The following is a 17,479-nucleotide window of genomic DNA, read 5'->3' as shown; positions in this document are numbered from 1 at the left end:
CCATTACTGCCCCTGAAACCCTCCTACCCTGTTCCCTTACTGCCCCTGAAACCCTCCTACCCTGTACCATTACTGCCCCTGAAACCCTCCTACCCTATACCATTACTGCCCCTGAAACCCTCCTACCCTATACCATTACTGCCCCTGAAACACGCCTACCCTGTTCCCTTACTGCCCCTGAAACCCTCCTACCCTATACCATTACTGCCCCTGAAACCCTCCTACCCTGTACCATTACTGCCCCTGAGACCCTCCTACCCTGTACCATTACTGCCCCTGAAACCCTCATACCCTATACCATTACTGCCCCTGAAACACGCCTACCCTGTTCCCTTACTGCCCCTGAAACCCTCCTACCGTGTTCCCTTACTGCCCCTGAAACCCTCCTACCCTATACCATTACTGCCCCTGAAACCCTCCTACCCTATACCATTACTGCCCCTGAAACCCTCCTACCCTGTTCCCTTACTGCCCCTGAGACCCTCCTACCCTATACCATTACTGCCCCTGAAACCCTCCTACCCTATACCATTACTGCCCCTGAAACCCTCCTACCCTGTTCCATTACTGCCCCTGAGACCCTCCTACCCTGTACCATTACTGCCCCTGAAACCCTCCTACCGTGTTCCCTTACTGCCCCTGAAACCCTCCTACCCTATACCATTACTGCCCCTGAAACCCTCCTACCCTGTACCATTACTGCCCCTGAAACCCTCCTACCCTATACCATTACTGCCCCTGAAACCCTCCTACCCTGTTCCCTTACTGCCCCTGAGACCCTCCTACCCTGTACCCTTACTGCCCCTGAAACCCTCTTCCTCAATGTGCTGCCAAACCTCTGCCTGTCATCTGGTAGAGAAGTGCATGTACTGTACACACACTTCAACTATGAGTGTGTGGTTGTGTTTGTGTGTTTTGTGTGACATGCATGTACAGAAGGTCAAGAGGTATTTGTGTGTGTGTGCGAGAGAGAGGGAGAAAGAGAAAGGCATGCATGCAAAGAGGTGTGTGTATGTGTGTGTGTGTGTGTGTGTGTGTGTGTGTGTGTGTGTGTGTGTGTGTGTGTGTGTGTGTGTGTGTGTGTGTGTGTGTGTGTGTGTGTGTGTGTGTGTGTGTGTGTGTGTGTGTGTGTGTGTGTGTGTGTGTGTGTGTGTAAGGGATTGTTTGAGAGGTATATTGTAAATGCATGCAGAGGCCTAACCCATGCCCAAGCCATGTGCCATTTTGCATGCGTTCTGTTTTTGAGGGAGCCTACTTGTGTGATAGGGACAGAGAAGCCTGTGGGATCAGTCAAGCGCATTGAAGCCTGTGGAATGTAATCCATAATTACATGATCATCGTTTCAAAGGAAAACACATTTGTTCTTTCTGTTGTTTTTCATCATTTATGAGGTGATTTTGCTTCTTTTTTTTTTGACCAAATAAGTGTCATTTTCTTATTTTGTCTTTACTAATTGTTTTGTTTTTCGTCATGGAAACAGTATCAGATCAGTCTTTAAATTGCCTGTAGAGTTAATTTAAAAGTCCTCATCACATCCATTTGCACTTAAATTGCACTTTAATCTCCTTAATTAATACTTGTCTTAAGTATAGAGTCATTACTTACAGTACCTGCGGGATACTGCTGAACATTCATTGGATGATGCCTTGGGGCTTAGTCTTAAATCTCTTGAACTATACATAACCAGTATTTATACAGGATCTCCATATTAACTCTCCATAAATATTAGAATAAGGGAAAAGTCTTGAATGCCTTCAACCGTTCACTTGTCACTAACCGAGAAATTAAAGAGTTGCCCCGGAAGGGTTATTCTTACGTTTTTGAACAATACGAATATAATAGTTGTAACACTGCTGTCATTTGGAGGTCTCTTTATGGGGGTCAATCAAGGTGTTAAGTGACTTAAGTGGTGGATTCTGTAGTACAGGAATCACTTGATTTAATTCTCCTGCGGATCTTTATAAAGCTGCATGTTTTTCCTTTTTCTTTTTTGCATGAGCTTCCTTGAAAATACTGAAATTGTGCGACTGAATCTTGTGAATAAAATGACAGATATATTTATATCTCTGACAGTTGCTGAGCAGTATGGAGAGATGTCTCTGGTTAGTATGTGGCCCTCTGACATAATTCTCTATCCCTTCTCTAGTAGCTCTTATTGGACATCTGTTTGCTTTCTCTTCCACCTCATGGTCTCTGGATGATTTCAGTATTTTAAAGGAAAAATTGTAGTGTTTAGAGACTTGCCACCCAAGTTGCATGCTTTTGAATCAACAGTAAATAGGTCTTCAAAATGCACATGCACAAAAATAACCGTGGCAACAATGAAGAAATAACATTCTGTAGAATGCTTGAAATGTTTGAACTAAGCATGGGATATACTTTCTTTTTTGTTGTTATATTTTTCTTCTTATACCTATCTACATATCTAAATGTACATACAGACGTTTCACACAAGCGTTCTGACTTCTCAAAGCTGAGACTTTAAGGCTTGAGCGGTGTGAAGTAGCACAATCCTTCAGACAAAAATAAAAACATTTTTTGTTAATAAGCATGAGCAGTTCTGTTTGACTTTTTGTGTTTTCTTGTATGTGGGTTAGATATCCAAATCCAAATGTGTGTATCCTGCTTAACTGAACCTTGTACTTAATTTGAGAACTATTTGGGAAGTCCCCAAACACTGCCTTCAAGTAGTGCTATTTCTACAGAGACATAAAAAGGCATGGCTAATAGAATACTGACCATTAAAAAATCACTGTGATACTGTTTTCTCCTGGTTACACTCTTGTTCATTTTATAGTATGTTAAGTTGGACCTTTAAAAAACAAAGAAAAACATGATCCAAACTCACATAGACTACTTTTCTTCTTTGAAGTGCTACAAGGACGAGTAGAAGGGTCCAAGGTATGGTAGCCCATGATCTGTGCATGAAACTGCATCTGTCATAATGCCCTACCATAACCTGAGCAATGCTATGTCTGACGAGAGCATAGTGGATGGCCCGAAGTCATGTTTCCGCCTCACCGTTTGCTTTCCTGATGGGGAAGCAAAGTTGCCCGTTGCACTTGCCCTGTTGTGGCTTTCCGGGGAAGCATCCAAGCATTGCATGTGGTTTGAAATATTGCAAATATTGTGCAACATTTGAGCAGAAAAAAAATACATGCATTTAAAGTTTGAAGTGTGTAGAAGTTCCATTTTAACTATGCCCCTCTAAGGGTTATCTGCCCCTTGCAATCCCATCCCTTGCATGACTGGCGCTCCATACAGAGCTTGCGGGTATCAGTTTGTCAGGTGTTGCCCTCTCTCCCTCTTGCTCTCTCTGCGTGACTGGCAAGATGCATGACTAGATGAATTGAGGCATTATTTAGGCTGGGCAGATGTGAGCGCTACGTAATGTCTCATTCAGACGAGCTGGTTTGTGCTGATTTGTGATGCGAGGAAATGGTTTGAATGCACACACACATTATCCACATATAATGTATGATGCTGTAAGAGGTTTCACTCCAGCATAATCTTGCAAAATCATTTATCAAACATGAATAAATGAATAAATAATTGCACATATTACAAAGTTATGAGTTCATGTTTTGGCTACAGTTCCTATGATAGTTGGTGCCAAAATTCAGCCAAAACATTTAGCTAATTTAAACAATTCACTGGTTATTTGCTGCTTTAGGGCACACATCTCTTACATTTCTCATATAACCATGCAAGTATGTATATAAAAGTATACCTCACTCTGTTAATAATTTGCAACTGACGTGGATATTTTCCCCCTCCTTTTTTTTTCTTTTCTCGTCCTCCTTTGTTGGTGTTTCCTCTGTTGTTGTGCGACCATTTCACAGAAAAGACATGGTTTACAGATGAACCCGAGAATGCCTTCCCCCGGAACATTCAGATCAAACCCATGAACACGCACGTGGCCAATCAAGTCAATCAGTACAAGCCGGCAGGCAACCCCATCCCCACCATCCGCGAAGTCGAGGATGAATGCTGAACTCCTGGCCAGGAAGAAGAGCTTTGAGGAGGCATACAGACAGCCAGGCTCAGCCAGTGAATGCTCCTGTTCCAATATGGTTGAGATAGCTTCCAATATTGAGTTTAATTTTATGAGTATGAGTACAGGTACAGTAAGTATTTTATAGACACACATATCCACTGATAACTACATGTGATACGCATCGTATACATACAGTATGTTGTATGGGTATAGACAATCATTGAAATGTAGTCACGAGAAATATTTTACTACTAACCTTAGATGCGCAGTTTAAGTATTGTCCTCCACTTGTGACCAGACTCTGTCTAGTGGCCATTTTGTTTGAGTATGACGGTCATTTTGGGGGTCGAGAGACAGCTAAAATGATGAACAGCACATGGTAACAGTGACCTAGCGCTAGATGTGATTCACTGACGTTTACACTTGTAGGAGAGTTAGAGGTGCCACAGTACAGATGGTTATCAAGCTTGTCTGTCTGTCCTGTTAAGCTGGTGCATGTTATGTGCCTTAGCCGTCTATATATAATATGCCGTGCTAATGTCTGTCGTCCACATAAACCATCAATTCAGCCTTTGATCAGTTCTTTCATGCACAATGTAGGTGCATTTATTGTGAGTCCGTTGGTTTGTAAATTCACCTCCTTGTTTTGAACAGGTTGGCATAAGCGTCGATTTTCTCTTAAGGGAAATTAGTTGAAGGACTTAATATGAAGTCATGACATTATCTGATTTGTGTGTCAGATGAGAAGTGACCCATTGCGAGCCAATGCATCTACATAAACTGCAGTAAGCACCTAAAAAAGCAGTCTAATGCAGTCACATCCCCAGATATGATTGAGCTACTATCAGATACAGAATGAGAAACTACAAAGTTGCAATTATTAAATTTCTACTGCGAGACATTTAACTCTAAACTGGATACATCCCTGATTTAAATTAAATGGAGACATCAGAGTGCCACGTATTGCGCGAAGCGGGCATAAAAGGTCCCTCTTTGGTTGAAGACACTGCCCGGCACTGGGTTGGCCTGAGGGCATGAAATCGCTTGGGTGTTCCTCAAAGCCAACCCAAACACCGCGATTTTTCTAAATTAGTAAGTTATGCGCACAGCTCAATCATAGACTGGGGATTTGATAGGAGCAGCTTTTGCTAAATGTGCTTTAGCTTGTTGCTAATTACAATACACTCATACTCATACTCAGTGATTTGAATCATTTCACCAAACTGTTTGGTGTTCATCAATCAGGTGTGTCTACATATGTTGTTCTTTAGCAGATGGTTCCAAAAATGCAGCTTTTCGTTTTATTTACTACATTTTTTAATGCCAGGAGGACAAACACTTCTGATATTTGCCTTTGAATGTGGAAATACTGCAGTTTTCCTCAATTGCCAAGGGGTAGAGCTTTTTTGCAAAAAAATATCTTCAAATGACATGTAAATGTGTTCATCTGTATGTAACATATAAATCACTGAACTCTAATGACGCTAGAGCTTTACAAGAGAGGCTCTTTAAAGTCTTGCATTTGAATGTAATAATTTCTACTGTTGTCATAATATATTACTGCGTAGGGGAGCATAATAGCATTATACTCTGCATCAGTCTCCTATCAGTCAGATTGGGTCAAAGGGAGTTTGAGTGAACATGAATGAGGATGATTGTTTTTGTGTTGACAGTAAATTAATTCAAACATTGACGAACAATATTACTGCATTGAACTGTTTACATTCCATTATGTGATACGGCAGGTGTGGAGTTTGTGAAAGCGATACTGAATGGTGAAATGTGATCAAACGTTATCACATCTAACCATTAAGTGATCAAATCATTAAGTGATCAAATGTTGTTTGCTATTTTCTCCAAAAAGCATTTCAGTCTCAGTCCCTAATGAATTCGACCATGAAACGGGAGAGGAAGTACAACACTTAAACGACTTCAAGTCATCTCACATGTACAGTAACACCAGGAACTGATTGATTTCCCATTGCCAGAAACTCAACTGATTTAGTTCCAGAACGGCAACCAGAATTCAATGAATTAAAGTGTTGCTCTTGTCCCCTGTGAGTGTAATTCAGTCATTCTCATTTAAGATGATGCCCAGGTGAAGGGCATTTAAGATGATGCCCAGGTAAAGGGCATTAGCATTTGCGATGTGTTGTGCTGGCACTGAGAACACCCAAGCCTTTCATGCCTCAGTGCCAGTCACGTGCCAGGCGTTGCTCCGACCAAAGAGGGCATCCTGTGAGCCCGCTTCAGCGAGAAGTGGCACTGATGCGAAATTTTGAATAGGCCCATTTAAAGTTTAGATTTAACTTTATTAATTAACTCTTAATTAAGGGTGGGGGAACTTTTTATTTTGAGAATGACTGAAGTTTACCTCAAATGACTTGTGTTCAAGTTCTTGAACATACTATCACTGCAAATTACTTTTTATTTCATATACTGGTATGTTTATGTGACTCAAATGTCCCCTCAAATCATGTTCATGTGTTTAAAGGGAGTTGTTAATAATTTTGTTATTGTTATTCACATACAGAGATCACAAACAAAAGTCTTAACCAACATTTGGCTACCTATAGTTGGAAAGGCTTAAATAATATCAGTCAGTAAGCTGCGAGTTTTGCTTGTGTGTGAGGGGGGTGTTTTTGCGTTTGTGTGTGTGTGTTTGTGTACGTGTGGATCTTTAGGGGGAGGAACATAAGTTATGGTTTTGAATGATAGGTGATGGTACTAAGATGGATTTGACCTTTTTGACATATCATAAGAAATCTAGTGATTATCAGTTTATCAATTTATTATCTTGTACAAAAGGGTTTGTAAATAACTTGTACATGATTTTCATTTTATATTTTCGCACAATAAAGATGGATGTATTTGTGCTGTACTCATGTTTTTCTCACCTTTACACCAAGTTCTCACAGCTATTCTCTTCTCTAAATGTGTGTGTTTTTTTAAACTGACATTTTAGATTATAGACACACATTTAGTTTAAAACAAACACATCTGGACTAAGCTCACACAACAGCAACAACTTTCTTGTTGAATTCCAGACTCCATCTAAGGAAAAGAAAAGAAAAGCAAGGCAGGCGACCTGTCGATACTAATCTCGCCCTCACCTGAGAACCCCACGGGTGTGGAGAGAGTCACACAAACACAACAGTCCCCTCTGGTGCTTCCACTGGACTGAGTGTGACGAGATCTCTCCCGGGGTCAGGGCGGCGGTTTCCATGACAATGCGTCGCACTTTAAGTGCATCGGCGGCGTTTCAGATAAACAGTGATCCTTTACCAAAACAAGGGGTCATTAAAGACGCCTTGTCAAATCGATGTTGCAAGCTTTCCCTGCTGATTAAGCCATCCCTGTCACACTGATGACTGGGGCGTCGATAGTGGTGGGTCGAGAGGGCGCCGCCGGATGATGGGACACGAAATGTCCATCAGTCAAGCAGCTGCGACAGGCTAATGATTCCCCATGCAACCTATTAGGGGGACATGACAATTCAATCTTGTTAGCCAGAGAAGAAAATAAGTGACCTTGGCGCTTGGCATTTGATGGTGAGCTGAATTGACAGGGGAAGATAAATCTTTACCTTGGGCTTGAAAAAGAAATTAAAGAGACACAGAGGCACAGGACTCTCTGTGGGTTTAGCGAAGACTTCTTCTCCTAACAACTAAAAGATTGATGTTAATGACAAGGGAGAAAATAACTGGGCCTAAATCTTCCCAGACTGTATAGAAAACAATATGTTATGTGTGCTTGAAATGAGTGAATTTGGTCGAAATGACAATATAACAAGTTATATCTTGATTTTAATAATCCAGGGTATGCATAATCCAATACCCTGATTATGTTCTGTACAGTATAGCTTTCAAAACACAATCCCTCAGAAAGGTACAGAAACATTTACGTCAAAATGTTATAAATTCTCTATTCATACATTAGTGTAAAAGAAAAAGCATTTTGTGTTGTAATGATCTGTAAGTTAGTAGTTTTAAACAGTGAATAACTGTTGTATATGTTGTTTTTGCTAGATCCTCCGATATACCCTATTAAAAATGTTATTAGATGTCACTCATATTGAGCCAATCTTAATGCCACTCGGTTATAAAAGTCAACAATGACTTTCTATGATACTATTTACCGCACTCTAATCCATCCTTGAGTATCAGCAAAACATCTTTAGAAAATAACAAACGCAACAAAAAGATCATCTTAGTGCATCTCAGTTGGCTATGCTCCATCTCACGGCTGCACAGCTTGCTTCTTGCCATGCTGTTGCATGCATTTCTGAGTCCCCCTTCATAGCTGTTTCTGCGTACCCTCAGGGCGGTCTAGATTTCCTGCGACATCTATCTGGAGGCCACGAGAAGATTGCCTGTGCCGTCGGAAAAAAGCCATGTGTTTACACAGATGTTGCATGCTTTTAGTACACAGCTCTGCCGGTGCCAGGCCTCGCTGGCATGTTTGGTGCCAGGGGGCATACATGCATTTTGCATCACCCACTCCTTCTTCCTTTGATAGTGTAATGAATGTGGAGAGATGGAATGCAAGGAGGTTGCTGTTACTGATAGACGGTTGGCGGAACATTTTGAGGAGGTATAGTTGAAGAGGCCATGTTTTGACACCCCCCAAGCCCCTCACTCAAAAAAACTAAACACAAAGGGAAAAATAATAGATTTACTGCAGACTGTAGTCTTCGAAAAGTGGATACAGCTTTTTTAGCCTGGAGTCAAATGATATCCCAAGAGGATTTGACGTTCTGGATTTGGGACTGGAGAAGCAGTAGCTAAATGCATTTTTCAAATGAAAAGGAATAGACCCCATAACCAGAGGAGGCAGCCTTGTACTGAACTAATAAAAGCAAACACATCCATATCCCAATTAAGGATGTCATATACACACACACGCACACACACACACACACACACATGCACGCACACCCTTTTTGTGAAACTGCACCTGGGGATTACTTTAAACAAATACAGAAGGTAAAGTCTCCTAACAACAAACAGATGGCAGTATCCAGCAACATTAGCTTTCCTTTAAGGCCATGTAAGCAAGATTTATAACAGCGGAGTTATTATTTACCATGATGAATTTGTTCTGTCAGTCGCACATAGGAGGTTAATAGAAGTGCCAGCTTACTCACTGATTTACTTAGTGAAATTTTCATCCCAAGGTTTTCCCTGCTTCGATATGATTGAACTGCAGATGAGTTACTGGGTTCATGCATTATGCAGAGAAGGCTGACATGACCTTCAAGGCATCCCTGTAAACTCTGTATATTACAGTAGCTATGACCCAGCCAAGGCCATGAAGATAGATTTGGTATATTTAAGCCTGCCGTTTAAACGCTGACATGTTATGTACGGAGGTGGGGGGTTATTGCATGTTGAGCGCGTAGCGTAGCCCCCGATGTGCGGGCGGTTGGCATCACGACACGCGACTGGTGTGCTCATCTTTGCCATGTTGTGAGTGGATCTTCAACTGACGACAGCACGAATGTGACAAGTTATGACAATTATTCCAGGAATAACAGGAATCACATAAACGCGTGTCAACAGTTGACGGTATTGTTTTCGCATACTGTAAGAGGGTAGACAGATAGAGATAGACAGAGAGAGAAAAAAAAGAGTGAGAGAAAAAGAGAGAGAGAGGTAATTGCATAGAAAAACCGAAGGCTTCTCCAGCTGTTGGGCAGGGAGAGATGATAGGCGACGTACTGCACTGTTTCTTTTTAAAGCACCGGGGTCCATTTCAATATAATTGGTTCAAGAATTATTTATGACATTAATTGCCACATTATCGACTGGCTGTCAGCTCCTCTGGCACCCAGTCCAATGCGTCTCTCGGCTGACAGGGCCCAGATCAGCTGACACAGACGGCTGACAAGCTAATTATACCATCCGCGCTCCCGATGACTGATATGGCTAATCTGAAATTATCTCACCAATAAGACTCCAAAGACAACCCACACGGACTGTCTTCAGGTGATGTGTATTTAAGCCTGGGAATGCTGGTGGGCTGCCAATCTCCATCAACTGATTTGCACAACAAGCATATATGAATTATATAAGGGACTATAAATATATACTGTATGTGTGTCTCAATCCGATTTTTTATAAATATATTTTCTCAATTCGCTCTGACATCTCATCCCCCCCCCCCCCCCTCACACACACACACACACACACACCCCACCTCATGATTAATCTTCTTGTCATAACCTCGACCCGCCATCCTCTCTCTCCATGTCATGCCCGTCATCAATATGGCCGTCACTGCTCTGCCTTCACTTGCGCTGTTTGTGGTAATGAATCTTCCTCAGATTCGCCATGACAGTGACACACCCTGACGTGACTCAAACTTAGGCGTGTCCCTCAGCCATCTCCTGTGACAGCTGCTCTCCTGCCAGATTCGGCTTCTTCCGCAGTTGCTGTCTCTGAGTGTCTCTATGTGTGTGTGTGTGTGGTGTGATGGTGATTTGACACCTGTCTTAAACTTTCAAACCTTGTGCTCTTTTTTTCTGCAGGCTGCTTCTGAATAGCTAGGGCACTGGTGACAAAGAGGAAGAGGAAGAGAGAGCAAGAGAGAGTGAAGGAGAAATAGGAGAGAGAGGGAGGGAGAGAAAATCTATTTCTTGTAAATATGTTAGTTATTTTTTGCAGGAAGTAAGGGTGTGTGTGACAGAGAGAGGAAGCGAGAGAAAGAGCGACAGAGAGAGAGACTGTGTGTGTGTGTGTGTGTGTGTGTGTGTGTGTGTGTGTGTGTAAGAGAGACACTACTTTGAGGTAAACTCATCCCATTTGCTCTCTAAAGAATGTTTTCACTTAATGTATTATCTCAAACCAAAGTCACTTTCTCCCACTATTTCAAGACAACCCAACCCTGGTGTAATTAGTCTGAGCATAATTCACTATTCATAACCGCAGTAGCACATGCCCGACGGAGCCTCCGCCACCACTGCAGATCTGACCTGTGACCCCGTTCAAACTGCAGCCTCGGCCAGGCAATCCATCACCACTGCTTAGTGCTGTCGCGGGAAGTGCGGAGTGCAGCTGTGTGTCACTCAGTCTCGTGGGGCTAAGGGGGTTGTGTGTGTGTGTGTATGTGTGTGTGTGTGCGTGTGTGTGTGGGGGGGGGGGGGGTCCTTATAGCACATCATGTCATCCTCACGTGTGACTGCTCACAGCTCACACTCTGACACAGGGGAAGGGAAGGGAAGGGAAGGGAGGAGTGTAGAGGAGAGGAGAGGAGAGGAGAGGAGAGGATGGGAGAGGGAGGGAGAGGAGAGGAGAGGAGAGGAGAGGAGAGGAGAGGAGAGGAGAGGATGGGAGAGGAAGGGAGAGGAGAAGTGATGTTTATAAAGAGGTGATGGTTTTTTTTTGGGATATTGGGTGGGGGGGGGGGGGGGGGGTGTGCAATGGGATGGTTTGTTGTTGTCCTTTGTGGGAATAGAGTTGGAGGTTTGAGATGCTGGCGATATCAATGGTAATCATGTTCATGGTCGCAGTGTGGCCGGTGCCACCAAGCAGCCGGTGGAAACAACAGTTTAAAGCATGTGTAAGCTGTAAAATGTTTTATATTGGATATGTCATACTGTTTAGTTGCAATTATTGTAAATTGTAAAGAGCACATCAAATGAACAGGAAAAAGCCTTTTGTGTATGAGGTATTTCATTGCAGTTATGTAAAGGCAGTTTCTGAACAAAACAACAAACACTATTAGTATGCGTGCGATTCAGAACAATGGAGAAGCATGTGTTCCTGTCAAGGATGACGAATAGTCTCATCTCACACATGACATTCACAACCGAATAACAGAAATCACTGAGAGGAGAAATCGATGAGGTGAAGGCTTATGTTTTTTTCTGTTTTGGAGGGAGGGGGGGGGGGGGGTTCGGAGGGGGGTGGGGTGTAGCCGCTCATCAGTGGCCTAGCAGGAGGACGGAGGGCGACGTCCTTGAAGATGAGCCCCAAAAGTAGTTTTCTGGTTGAGCAAACCTCCTTGTATTACCAGCATTTGCATGTTCCCTAATATTTTGTGGATGTGCTACTTTTTTTGCCTGCAGCTAGCAAGACTGCAATACTCTAGAGAGCATGGGAATACATTATGCATAGCATGGAATAACCTTAAGAAATATCTTTTTAAAAAGAGGAAAAAACTGCAGAAAAAATCCTCACAGCAAGGTTCAGCATGCCCCTTTTTGACAAGCAAATATGGCATCCATTTATTTTAGAGGTGATACTTCAAATTACCGCAACAAATTCAAAAAAGAGAATATTTACACACAGAAAAAAGTCAATTCAACTCTTTTTGCTGAGTTTTTTCCGAGGAGGTCGGCTTTCTATCAGGTGAGGACAATAAGCAAGCACTGAGGAATGAGAAGAACAGAACATTCTACACATTCTACATTCGAAATCACCAGGCAACTACTCAGACCTTTCAGTTGTCAGCTTGTCAGGATTACACTGACAGAGAGAAGGTGGGGGAGTAGAGAGAAGAGAGGAGAGGGAGTCATTCTTGCCGTCACTTACTTTCTGATGGGATAACAGCTAGTGGTTCGAAAGAAATGGCAGTCTGTTAATGGAGGTGGAGGTAGAGAGCAGGCAAGGTCCCAGACTTCAGCTGCAGCTGGAATGGAGCCGGCCCTGATCTGGCCAGGCTTTGGCCAGGCGGTGGCTCGGATTTGAGGGCTCGGCCCCAGATGTGGGCCACAACCACTCCAGAGTCAACTGCTAGCTGGGGTTGTTTCAGACAGATGTGACTTGAGTGATGGCTTGCTGACTGCAGCCCCCCCCCCCCCCCCCCCCCCCTCTGTCTCTCTTCCTCTCTGTCTCTCTCTCTCTGTCTCCCTCTTTCTCTGTCTCTCTCTACACCTACAATAACGTGATGTGAAAGGACACTGTCAGGGGGGACGCGAGGCGAGGCGAGACGAGACGAGACGACGGATGGTAACATTCTGACAGGAAGCAGAGATGAGGAGGGAGATACTGGTGCCATCTCAGAGGCACGACGCGCACTCACTGGCACGGCCGTTGATGCCCTTGATCCTAAGCGGCCTTGGCACGTTCGTCTCGGCAAGCCTTTGTGAAAGTCCCCGGTCTTCGCTCGTCACTGTCACCTGATGCCACGCCCCACTTTGGTACTGTCATTCTCATTGGACAGGCCGTTGACAGGCACCTCCTCCTTATGGCAAGAAAAATAAAGCAGGGGTGAAAATGTCTGGTGGAGGTTGATCTGTATAAGGTTCATCTTTGTGGTTGAATTATCTTCAACATAAACACACACACACACACACACACACTCAAACACAGACACACACACACACACGCACAGAAATATGCAGCCATGAGGCATACAGGACTGGAGGTTATCCAAACACTGGTGTGTGAGGACCTGTCACCTCACATGAGCATCTGAGGGTAAGGAGAGGAGGTGACATCTCAAGCCTCTCCTAGCGAAAGCATTACAGACACACACACACACACACACACACTCTCTTGCTCCCTCTCTCTCTCTTCTTGCACACACATACCTTTTCTCTCCCTGTCTTTCTCGCAAACATACACATTCACTGTCTGTCTTATTGTAGGAGAAAAACATAATACCTCATCCGAAAAGCTTACACCCAAATATCCAATCACACTCTCAAGACACAAACTCTCACACACACACACACACACACACACACACACACACGCACACGCACACGCACACGCACACGCACACGCACACGCACACGCACACGCACAAGCACAAACACACAAACACACACACAGACAGACAAAGTGCGAATATTCTCCAGCTGCCACAAGCCTGGGGGTACACTGTAGGAAGTGTATGTATATGTGAGTTGGGAACACAGATAACCCCCCCCCCACACACACACACACACACACACACACATTCGCACCCTCCCCCCACCCTTTAAGCCTCAACAGTCATCTGACAACAAGGATCACAAGCACAGATGATGGACTGCGGACAGCATTTTTCCACATCATAAATAAAAGAGTTGACCGCAGCTGACGTGTACATAGAGGGCAAACTGCTGTGCATCTACTGATGTATGCCTCCATTCACAGGATTGAAAGAAGAGACACCATTGGGGAATCTGTTCAACTGCATTACAAAGCAATCCCTGCAAAAAATATCTGGATTGCAACAAATACCGGTCAATGCATACAGTACACTCGGAGGACACGTATTTGCAGTTGAGTTTTAGTACACTCTGTAGACTCTCAAGTTGAAATGTATTGTATTGTAGAGTGTTAACATTATTCATTATTCATAAAGCAAAACTCCGTGCTAATACATCAGGATGGCTAACACAGTTAGTGAACACAGACAACAAAATCTGGACATACATTTTTAATATCTCTTGTTCTCAATCAAGGTCCATACCAAACAGCCTGCTGCATCTGCTTGTTCTGGTGTCCAGGGGCCAAAGGGATTGATCTGATTCTATGGAAGCCTCTTTGTTTCCAGCAGCATTTGTGGATGCAGTGCAGTCAGGAGACCCCCCCCCCAGCAGGGGGTAACCTAAGCACGTTTCCCAGCAAAGCTAAATTACAGCCAGAGGAACATCAAAAAACAGAAGGTAGAAGGTAGAAAGGTGCCTTTGTGCAAAAGTTTCTCAGGCCTGTGAGGATGACTTGCGGAGCCAATATTTAATGATTAAATCAGGTGTGGTGGACATACAAGTTGATCAAATCCAGGTCCCGTTGAAGCACACACTCATGCACAAACACACACACACATACACGTGCAAACAGATGTACAGATCCCTTTCGATTTACACACACAGAGGCATGCACAACATACAAACACACTCACATCCGGGCCTCGCACACACACACACACACACACACACTCGTCTCACAAACATACACATCTGGTTGCAGTTAGACTCTAATCAGTGCTTTCTCTGTGTTAAATCAGTTGACGCTACAGGATAGAAAAAAAAGAGAAAGGGAAAAAAGAACAACCAGAAATGAACCCAGGGCCTCTCTCTCATCCACTCCCATTCAAGCCAGCAGAGGATCTCTCTCTCTCTCTCTTTCTCTCTCTCTCTCTCTCTGCTTACAATCAGTTTTTCAAGGACCATCAACGCATCAAGGCAAACAGCAATGAGCATCTGAAGAGAGCGGCGGGCCCTCTTAGTATCAAGGTTATCTGTGCTCTGCAAGACTGGGCTGCTTGCAGGCTCGCATTTCACATCGCTCCCCACGCAGGCAAGCATTCCTGGCAGCTCCGCAATCCATCAAGGCAATCACGCCTGGCAAGAAATCAATTAACAATGCAATTAAACTTTCCTTATTATCTCGCACGCCCTGGAACAATACCTATAGGGAAGGCCAAGCTGCTTCCCATTGACATTCATAAACACTAAGCGAGAGTGAGTTATGAGGCTATGCAGATGCTATTTAGCTGTGCCATTGCTCGAGAAAACATTGCACTTTCTCTTTCCCCTGATATCTCTCTCTCTCTCTCTCTCTCTCTCTCCCTCTCTCTCTGCACTTGTTCATGTGCAAGCCTGGATGAAGGTTCTGTGGTTATTCATATCTAACTGCTTAATTGTCTGTGAGAACATCCAGTAAGAGAACACAACCATCCAATGCACCTTACTGACTTTAAACATTTGCTATGTAAAGGGTGGAATTTAATCCAGTCTTTTGCCACCTTAAGTTTTTCATTGAATTTCAGCCTGCTAAACATGCAAAACAATCAAAAATGAACAGCTATTCAAAAGGACTGACTTACCACACAGACTATAACTTCATGTCTGGATACAAAATGTTCTATATACCCATATAATCTATATACCCATATATCTATATGTCAAAAAGTATACATTTGGTCCAATCTGTGGTCCATTTGCTTGCAATAGCCTTCTGTATATGCTTTTATGAGCATGGGCCAAAAATCCAAACACTGCTTTGACGTTAACAAACAGCTGCAGTGCCTGTTTCATCTCAGGACTGATTATACAGTTGCCTCATCACCTGAGGACAAAGGCTAGATTAATCCAAAGCAGCGTTGGTCTGCTATTTATCTGTCGGCTTAAGGCACAGTCACACAAAGCCTGCCTGAAAACAGGCCTCAACAGGGATCATTTAGAGGGGAAACATTTTTATATTTATAACAGCATCCTAGAGATGGCATGCTTTGTAACTGTTGTGATGTCTGTGAGTTGTGTGATGTCAATTAATGACCAGTTAATCGTAGAACCTCAGGGGTCTAACTTCACAATTCAGTCAAAGAATAAGCTGATCAATGTTGGATGCTTTAGATGCCTTTTAAGTTAGACTGTTACTAAAAGTTAAGGTGTGCATGCTAGGGGTTGAGTGAGTGAGTTTCTCTTGTTTACCAAGGGCCCTAACTGAAAACTGAGTGTGCATGAGATCTAGTGTAAAACTTGAGATCCTCAGGAGGGGTTATTATGTGGTCTAGGCAACAATTCCACTGAGATGGACAAGTTCAGAATTGAAGCACTTGACTTCTTCAGCGCTACCTCCAACACCTGTTTCACCTCTGACTCTAAACAAAGCAGTATGGGAAATAAAGTCAATACAATAAAATTACCAGCATTTAGAAATTGACCCATTTTAGAGGGCAATTCCAGCATTTTGTAACCTAGGCCTTATTTTCCCATAATTTTGGGTCCAAATTTTTCACTAGGGACAAACGCAATCTAATTCAGACCAATTTTGAGTCAGAACACTATAACTGGCAGTCGCGGAATGGCTATCCAATGTAATCCTATGGGGCAAAGGACTGTTCTTTACAAGCCGTTTTGCAGTTGCCAGTTATATTTAGATTATTAGTTTTTGTCCCTAATGAAAATGTGTACACAAAATGATGGGACAATAGGGCCAAGGTTAAATAATACCAGAGTTCTCATTTGAGTCCTTACACTAGCATCACTTCATTAACGAGTACTTGGTGTTAATGTGTAATGTGTAGAATTGTAGCGGTTTTATTACTCCAATACGACCCTGTGCAACTCATATTGTATGCCTTTCATAGGACATTTTTAGAGTTAGTAGTCTAGGTTAGGTAGAATCTTAGTGAATCTCTAGTTGGAATGGCTAATTATTTTCAGCGTTGATCTCCATGTATTACACAATTGGGGACTAGAGGTATCTATTCAAAGCAACTAGCCTCATGGTCAGCTAGTCTGAAAGAGATCTATCTACCAACTCTCATACAAATCAGACAAACATCAATGCCACACTAAGTGAACCTGTGGCCTTGATCTAAACCTTCAACCTCAAGCTAAGCTTGGTCTCTCAGGTTTATGGCTGCCTCCCCATAAGCCACTTCATCTTATGAGGGAATACACCTTAAATGCCACTCAAGCCCCAAGGGCTTACTGCAGATATATGCCCATGGTTTCACCCTGATTCAGAACATATTGGGTTTTCAATATCATTCATCACTGTCTAAGCTGCTTGCTGGTTACCCTGACAGTGACCCGTC

At 43.2% G+C, this 17,479-nt stretch overlaps 1 protein-coding gene across 1 annotated transcript in view; it reads left to right on the top strand.

Annotated features, from left to right (window-relative positions):
* The window catches only part of LOC308361700 (calcium-activated potassium channel subunit alpha-1a-like), a gene marked incomplete at both ends in the record, with an annotated part of 92,318 nt that extends 88,324 nt beyond the window's left edge, over positions 1–3,994 (top strand). The window contains 2 exons of the mRNA XM_080834125.1: positions 2,873–2,901; positions 3,843–3,994. Coding sequence (XP_080690251.1) covers positions 2,873–2,901; positions 3,843–3,994 — 181 coding nt within the window. The remainder of the gene's footprint in view (positions 1–2,872; positions 2,902–3,842) is intronic.
* Positions 3,995–17,479: the final 13,485 nt, after the last annotated feature.

Source organism: Sprattus sprattus, assembly GCF_963457725.1.
Source record: "Sprattus sprattus genome assembly, chromosome: 3".
In the NCBI taxonomy this organism is placed as follows: domain Eukaryota; kingdom Metazoa; phylum Chordata; class Actinopteri; order Clupeiformes; family Clupeidae; genus Sprattus; species Sprattus sprattus.
The sequence above is the reverse complement of the archived record's forward strand: the minus strand, read 5'-3'. Positions and strand labels throughout refer to the sequence as shown.